This window comes from Otolemur garnettii, unplaced genomic scaffold (genome assembly GCF_000181295.1).
Source record: "Otolemur garnettii isolate 467f Iridium unplaced genomic scaffold, OtoGar3 scaffold00001, whole genome shotgun sequence".
Taxonomy (NCBI): Eukaryota; Metazoa; Chordata; class Mammalia; order Primates; family Galagidae; genus Otolemur; species Otolemur garnettii.
The window spans coordinates 72,906,908-72,915,287 of NW_003852396.1; the positions used below are offsets into that span (position 1 = coordinate 72,906,908).

The 8,380-nt window shown below is 42.1% G+C and overlaps 1 protein-coding gene across 1 annotated transcript in view; it reads right to left on the reverse strand.

Annotated features, from left to right (window-relative positions):
- The window catches only part of FNBP4 (formin binding protein 4), a 46,346-nt gene that overhangs the window by 25,596 nt on the left and 12,370 nt on the right, over nucleotides 1-8,380 (reverse strand). The window contains exons 7-9 of the mRNA XM_003781309.3: nucleotides 6,587-6,925; nucleotides 4,964-5,174; nucleotides 168-292 (exon numbers count right to left, since the gene is read on the reverse strand). Of these exons, the coding sequence (XP_003781357.1) occupies nucleotides 168-292; nucleotides 4,964-5,174; nucleotides 6,587-6,925 (675 nt within the window). The remainder of the gene's footprint in view (nucleotides 1-167; nucleotides 293-4,963; nucleotides 5,175-6,586; nucleotides 6,926-8,380) is intronic.

Below are 8,380 nucleotides of genomic sequence, written 5' to 3' on the forward strand. Positions count from 1 at the left end.
GCCTGTAGTCTCAGCTACTTGGGAGGCTAAGGCAAGAGAACTGCCTAAGCTCGAGAGCTGGAGGTTGCTGTGAGCTGTGATGCCACTGTACCATACTGAAGGCAACAAAATGAGACTCTGTTTCTAAAAAAAGAAATCTGTCAAGCTGCATTAAGTAATATACTTACTTTCAAATCCTGTTCTTCTTCTACCTTTGGTGCTATTTGTACTTTTGCTTTTTCTGGAGATTCTTCCACTTCCATCTCTTTGTCTGAATTCTCATCTGTTTTTTCCAAATTTTCAGCACCAATTGCTATAAAAGAAAACATGTAAAATTAAATAAGGACCAATACCAGTAGAACCCCACATGTATTTTCTACTCCATCTAGCAGATTATCTGAAAAAGGTTACCAAAAGCTCTCTCCTGTGCCTTTTCTCCCTACTCGTTAAAGCCCCTGTAACTTCTCAACCTGCTATATTTGTAAAGCCAAAAACTGTCCTTTATAATCACCTTTCTTAAAATGTAGGTATAAATAAAATTTTACTTCATTTTATCAGATTATCCTACATAAGCCAGGTGAGGTGGCTCACACCTATAATCCTAGCATTCTGGGATGCTGGGGTGGGTGGATTGCTTGAGCTCATGAATTTGAGACCAGCCTGAGCAAAAGCAAGATCTCATCTCTACTAAAAACAAAACTGAGGCAAAATGATCGCTTGAGTTTAAGAGTTGGAAGTTGCTATGAGCTATGTTGCCACGGCACTCTACCCAGGACAAAAGCTTGAGACTGTATACAGTAAGAAAAAAACAAAATCAAAACCAAAGATTATTCTATTTAGTTTCTGCTTTCCCTTTCTCCTTAACATAATTTATCTTCTTTTCCAGAATACCACTGCTTCGTTACTTTCAAAGGTAGTTACCAAGCCTAAAATACTAAAATGGGAGGCTGGGAGGAAAGGCTCTCAAAATCAGAGCAGCATTAATTTTAAATCACCTGAAAACTGCCTTCCAAAACTGATTCAAACCTAAAGACAATCTATATTGGACTCACCCTTCTGGTTGGTGCTCATGTTTATAGGTAGTAGAACCCTCTAAAAGAGAATGGGTTTACCACCAGCTTAAAACGAAGCTCAAGATATGAGCTCTTTGTTACCTTTTTTCTTGTGTTTGCTCCAGAAACATTAACCACTGCAGCTCCTCCTTGTTACCTTTTTTTTTTAATACTTCCAAACCCAAAAGTTTCCCATACATGCAATCTAAATGATAGTCATGAGAACATAAGTTTTTATAATGCCATCATTTATTAAAATCTTACATCTGATGGCCAACTACAAAAATGTAATAATTACATAGACTATCAAATTAGAATGTAATTAGAATGCAATGTAACACTAGGAATCTGCACTGTAGTGATACTTAAATATGCATAAAAATAACAGCACGTGGATCAGCTAGTCTAAAGACAGTGAGTTATCTCAATTGATTGTTTAGTCACAGATTGAATTTCTTGGTCTACTCTTGCCCTGCTTTCTCACTACTATGATACTATTTTTTAGGGGGGGACAGTCTCACTTTGTTGCCTGGGTAGAGTGCCATGCAGTCACAGCTCACAGCAACCTCTAACTCTTGGGCTTAAGGGATTCTCCTGCCTCAACCTTCCAAGTAGGTGGGACTACAGAAGCCTGTCAGATGCCTAGCTATTTTTCAGAGACAGGGTCTCAATCTTGCTCAGGCTGGTCTTGAATTCGCTGAGCTTGGGCAATCTACCCACCTCAGCCTCCCAAGTGCTAGGATTACAGGCATGAGTCATAGCACCTGGTCCTACTTGACTAGTTGTAAAAAAATAAATTAAGGCCAGGGAAGGTGGCTCATGCCTGTAATCCCAGCACTTGGGAGGCTGAGGTGGGTAGATTGTCTGAGCTCACAGGTTCGAGACCAGCCTGAGCTAGAGCGAGACCCTTATCTCAAGAAATAGTCGAGCGTTGTGGTGGGCACCTACATTCCCAGCTACTCGGGAGGCTGAGCCAAGAGAAGCACTTGAGCCCAAGAGTTGGAAGCTGCTGTGAGCTATGATGCCACAGCTCTTTACCAAGTGACACTCTGCCTCAAAAAAAATTTAATTGATTAAAATAAGATATAAGTACCAGGATATTTATTATAGCATTGTTATGAAAGACAAAAAATAAGTATGACACATTTTAAAGAATAAAATGAACAACACAGCTTCCTAGTATTAAAACAGAATACCCCAAGCACCTCAGAAGCTGTGTGCCTTGTTAACACATACAGACCACACATACCTCTACCTTATGGTGTTAGTCACTATGTTCCTTTCATCATGGACAGAACTGAAGTACAACATTTTTTGCTTATTTTCCAACTTAAATACATAAAATATTAACATATACATTGTTTTGTGGCTTTTTTGTTCAAAATTTATTTCAAAGATCAATTCATTTGATGAACATAACGATGAACGTAACTATGGTGTATTCAATTTGTCACCAGTGCTCATATACCTTATCTAAGAATATACCATAATCTATTCATTTTCTGTGGCCTATAGAGCCTTCCTGATTATAAAACTGCAGCGTTTTTTTTTCCTTTTTTTGTTTTGAGACAAAGTTTCATATTGTCACTCTTGTTAGAGTGCCATGGCGTCACAGCTCACAGCAACCTCAAACTCTTGGGTTTAAGTGATTCTCTTGCCTCAACTTCCCAAGAAGCTGGGACTACGGGCACCCGCCACATTGACCGGCTATTTTTTTTTTGTTTTTGAGACAGTGTCTCAAACTATCACCCTGAGTAGAGTGCCATGACATCACAGCTCACAGTAACCTCCAACTCCTGGGCTCAAGTAATCCTCTTGCCTTAGTTTCTCTATTTCCAGTAGAGACAGGGTCTCTCTTTTTGCTCAGACTGGTCTTGAACCTGTGAGTTCAAGCTATCCACCTGCCTAGGCCTCCCAGAGTGCTAGGATTACAGGTGTGAGCCACCACACTCTGCTGTTTTTCTTTCTTAAAAATAGAAACAGGGTCTCATTCTCTTGTCCCGGCTGAAGTATAAATAGTGCCAGCCTTTAACTCCTGGGCTCAAAGAATCCTCCTGTTTGGCTCAGTGCCTGTGGCTTAAGCAGCTAAGGTGCCAGTCACATACACCTGAGCTGGTGGGTTCGAATCCAGCCTGGGCCTGCCAAACCACAATAATGGCTGTAACCAAAAAATAGCCAGGCATTGTGGTGGGTGCCTGTAGTCCCAGCTACTAGGGAGGCAGAGGCAGAAGACTCGCTTAAGCCCAGGAGTTAGAGGTTGCTGTGAGCTGTGATGCCAGGGCTCTCTACTCAGGGTGATGGCTTCAGGCTCTGTCTCAAAAAAAAAAATCCTCCTGTTTCTGCCTCCTTAGTAGCCGAGACTACAAGTGCACACCACCATGCCCAGCCAAATTTTTTATTTATGTTCTGTAGAGACACGGTCTTGCTTTGTTTCTCAGACTAGTCTCAAACTCCAGCCCCAAGCAATCTTCCCATTGTAGCCTCTCCACCAAACTGCTGGGAATACAAGTATGGGTCACTATATCCAGCCAGCTTTATTTTTTGCAGGTTTTTGGCTGCAGCTGTGTTTGAACCCGCCACCTCTGGTATATGGGGCCAGTCCCCTATTGCTTTTAGCCACAGGCACGGCCCAGCTAACATTACTTTTTAAAGAGTAGAACAAACACAATTTAAATGTACATTGATGGCTCAGCGTCTGTAGCACAGTGGTTACAGCACCAGCCACATACACTGAGGGTGGCGGGTTCCAACCTGGCCTGGGCCAGCTAAATAACAACTACAACAAAGAAATAGCCAGGCACTGTGGTGGGTGCCTGAAGTCCCAGCTACCTGGGAAGCTGTGGCAAGAGAATCACTTGAGCCTAAGAGTTTGAGGTTGCTGTGAGCTGTGACACATGGCACTCTACTGAGGAAGACAAAGAGAAACTCTGTCTTAAAAAAAAAAAAAAGAGGTAGGGAGACTTTGTCCAGGCTAGCCTTGAACTTTCGGGCTCAAGTGTACTTTCTGGTAGGCGTACTCACCTAAAGTTTGTTGTTCAGATGTTATTATTTTTTTTTTTTTGGAAACAGAGTCTCAAGCTGTCATCCTGGGTTGAGTGCCCTAGTGTCACAGCTCACAGCAACCTCCAACTCCTGGGCTCAAGCGATTCTCCTGCCTCCGCCTCCCAAGTAGCTGGGACTACAGGCACCAGCCACAACGCCTGGCTATCTTTTGGTTGCAGCTGTCATTGTTGTTTGGCGGAACCAGGCTGGATTCGAACCTGCCAGCTCAGGTGTATGTGGCTTGTGCCTCAGCTGTTTGAGTCACCGGTGCCAAGCCCCTATTGCTAACTTTTAACCACAGAATTAGGGCCAAAATGGAGATTAAAATGTTAGTTTTATTCAAGGCTCTCTCATACAATTGAACAATGCAGCATGGCCTCTTCAAACCTGAAGGAAGACAATTTGAGTCCTCATGACAGGACCAAACTATCTTCCCACCCACAAAGGCTGGGCAACTTCTACACAGAAATGAGGGTGTGCTCACCAGAAGCAGTCCTTGCCTGTCTTGCTTACCAGTCGGAACTAGTGAGTAAAGGCTACCCATGGGTTTTAGACACATCAAGGCAATTTCTGCAGCAAACAACAAAAAAAAAAATGAGGGGAGTGTCCATCTGTTCTACTGCTTTTGAGAGAGAAGTAATCCCCCCTCGGTAATGAATACGACACCCAATGGATGTCAGCCTCTCATACTCTCTACTCATATGCTCCTCTACTAGAGGTGGACAAGGAAAAGGTAGAGGAGTAAAAGGAAGCCTCATTCCTGGCACCCTCAAAAGAGAAAGGTACGATCTTCCTTCTTTTTTGCCAAAGAGGAAATTTAAAATGGAAAAGAATTATTTTTTTCCTTCCACACTGTTCAACTCTGAAGCTTAACATGAAACATGAATTACCAGTTTCTCCATTTTCTGGAGTATCTCGTCCAGTTTTGCTAGAACTCCGACTAGTAGATTCTGGACTGGTAGCTCGAACAAACATCTTCCATTTTCCTCTTTTAGTCATAAGTCTACGCATTCCATCTTGAGATGCTGGTTGGCTGATATCAGAACATGGACTAGACCCTGACACACTACCATCTCCTTCCTCCAAGGCTCGCAACTCTGCCTACAGAGAACATGACAATAAAGTCAGTGTCATTATCTGCTTAAGCATTTATGAGTAGCAAAAGTAATAGCCATGACTATATTCTTAGATTGAAAACCTTTGAGAATAGAAAACATTTGTTTTGTTTTGTTTTGTTTTTCCTGAGACAGAGTTTTACTTTGTCCCCCTTGGTAGAGTATTGTGGTGTGATAGTTCATAGCAACCTCAAACTCTTGGGCTCAAGTGATTCTTAGGGCTCAGCCTCCCAAGTAGCTGAGACTACAGGCACCAGCCACAATACCTGGCTAGTTTTTCTATGTTTAGTAGAGATGGGGTCACTTATTGCTTAGGCTGGTCTTGAATGCCTTTAGCAGATCCACCTGCCATGGCCTTGCAGAGTGCTAGGATTACAGGTCTGAGCCACTGGCCTGGCAGGAAATATGTCTTAATACATTTTTCCATCAGAACTGAACATTGGCTTGGCACCTGTGGCTCAAATGGCTAAGGCTCCAGCCACATACACCTGAGCTGGCGGGTTCGAATGAGCCTGGGCCTGCAAAACAACAATGACGGCTGCAACCAAAAAATAGCTGGGCGTTGTAGTGGGCGCCTGTAATCCCAGCTACTTGGGAGGCGGAGGCAGGAGAATCACTTAAGCCCAGAAGTTGGAGGTTGCTGTGAGCTATTATGCCATGGAACTCTACCCAGGGCAATAGCTTGAGGCTCTGTCAAAAAAAAAAAAAAAAAAAAAAAAACTGAAAAATTATGCTCCATATTCCATATTCTATTGCTAATCAATATATGTTTATCCATGATGACAGTAGGAAATACTGACTTGAAGGGGACAGGTTCCAGTGATGCAAATATGAAAAATTTTCATTGTGTTTACACAACAGAAAAAACTTAATTTACCTATAGCTTCAAAATCTTCTAATGGGGGGAAGCTTCAAGGAGGTATTACTGTTATGACATCTATGAAAAAGGTGGACCTTTTAAGGCAGTAGAATAAACAGTTCTAAGAAAAAAAGGGGGAAGAAAATAGGAAAACTAACTTCCCAATGAGGAAAGATTCCTGTGGACCATTTTTTTAAAAAAATGAGGAACATGAAATTATAGGTTCCTTTTAATTCCTATTGTACAATGTCCATTTACCCATTAACAATGTCATGGCTTCTCTGCAAGTCAACTTGCACTTTAATTGCAGGATTAAAAACCAAAATATCTCAATGTTCACTTGTTAAGAAGTTAGATCAAAGTTTTATTACTCATTGCACCTATACTTAAATCAGAATGCTTTATTGGCTGTCCCCTGCCAAAAGCATCATAAGAAAAACAAAATCTCAATAATGGTGATAAGTCAAGCACAATGATCCTGACGTCAATAGTCCTGAGGGAGAAAAAAACACACTTCAGCTAACCCTTCAAAATCTTACTTTTTTCCTTTCCAAAACTAGCTCCAGCTCAAGAGTATCTTGTTCCTCTTCCTCCTCACTTTCTCCAGACTGGACGACACTGCAAAGATCCTCCTGAGAAGGGTCTTCAATACTATCCAACGCAACTTCCTGTGGCTTGACTACTGTTGGTGCTTCTTCTACTGTTGTACTTATTTCTTTCACTTCCAAAAGGGGCTCTTCTTTGCAAATTACTTTTCTTCTCCATCTCTCCTCTTCCTCTTTTATTCCCTCAGGCAATAAAGGAGCGAGCAGTGATGCTGCCACCCCTTTCTTCTCTTCCTCGTTATTTGCGAGAGCTTGAATTCCTTCATTTACTTCCTATAAAGGTTAAAATAATTTAGTCTCATTTAATTTTTAGAGAAATCTTAAGTACACACACATTCGATTAGTCACATTTTTTTTTTTTGAGACAGAGTCTAACTCAGATGCCTTAGGGTTGAGTGCCGTGACATCATAGCTCACAGCAACCTCAAATTCTTGGGCTCAAGTAATCCTCTTGCCTCAGCCTTCTTAGTAAGCTGGGACTATAAAAAGCACTCACCACAACGCCCAGCTAGTTTTAGAGACAGGGTCTCTTAGCTCAATCTGCCTGCCTTGGCCTCCCAGAGCGCTGGGATTACAGGAGCGAGCTGCCACTCCTAGCCTCTATTGTTCACATTAACTATTTTCAGTCACTGGGTGCATATATATATAAATATATATATATAGAGAGAGAGAGAGAGAAAGACAGAGTCTCCCTAGATCACTCTTGGGGCCATGGCATCTTAGCTTATAACAACCTCAAACTCTTGGACTCAAGCCACTCTCTTGCCTCAGCCTCCCAAGTACCTGGGACTATAGATGCCCATCACAACACCAGGCTATTTTTAGAGACAAGGTCTTGCTCTGGCTCAGGTTGAACTCATGATCATGAGCTCAGGCAATCCAACTGGTTTTAGCCTCTCAGAGTGCTAGGATTACAGGCGTGAGCCACCACACCCAGCATCCCTGGGTATTTTTTAAAACCACCTCCCAAAAGAATGGTATATCTGTATCATTACACATATATAATAGGACACTATTATTTTAGAAAGGCAGTGATTGAACTAGAGCCTAGTACTAGGGGAAACTTAAAATATCCTCCCTGTTATTTGCAAGATGACAAAAGATAGACTAATAATAAGCAGAGGCAGATTTAAATAAGATCAGCAATTTGTGAGCTCAACACATGACTAGATAAATCTTTGTTGCCTTCTATTGTATTATTAAAACCTCACAGGTTTGATGTGAAAGTGACTTAGAGGAAAGTGAAATATTCCTAAAGTGAAATACATGATTATATTTAAAATATTTTTCCCAGTGGGTAATACTTGTCTAACCTTCCTAGAACAGTCAAGATTATTTTGAAAGTATTTTTGGGGGCGAGGTGCCCTGGCTCTTGCCTGTAACTCAGCACTCTGGGAGGCCAAGGTGGGTGGATTGCTTGAGCTCACAAGTTAAAAGACTAGGGTAAGCCAGAGTGAGACCCTGTCTCTACTAAAAATAGAAAAACTTGGTTCACTGCCTGGAGCTCAAGTGGCTAAGGTGCCAGCCACATACACCAGAGCTGTTCGAATTCAGCCTGGGCCTACCAAACAACAATGACAACTACAACCAAAAAACAGCTTGGCACTGTGGCAGGTGCCTGTAGTCCCAGCTACTTAGGAGACTATGGCAAGAGAATTGCTTAAGCCCAGGAGTTGGAGGTTGCTGTCAGCTGTGATGGCACAGCACTCTTCCCAGGGAGACAGCTTG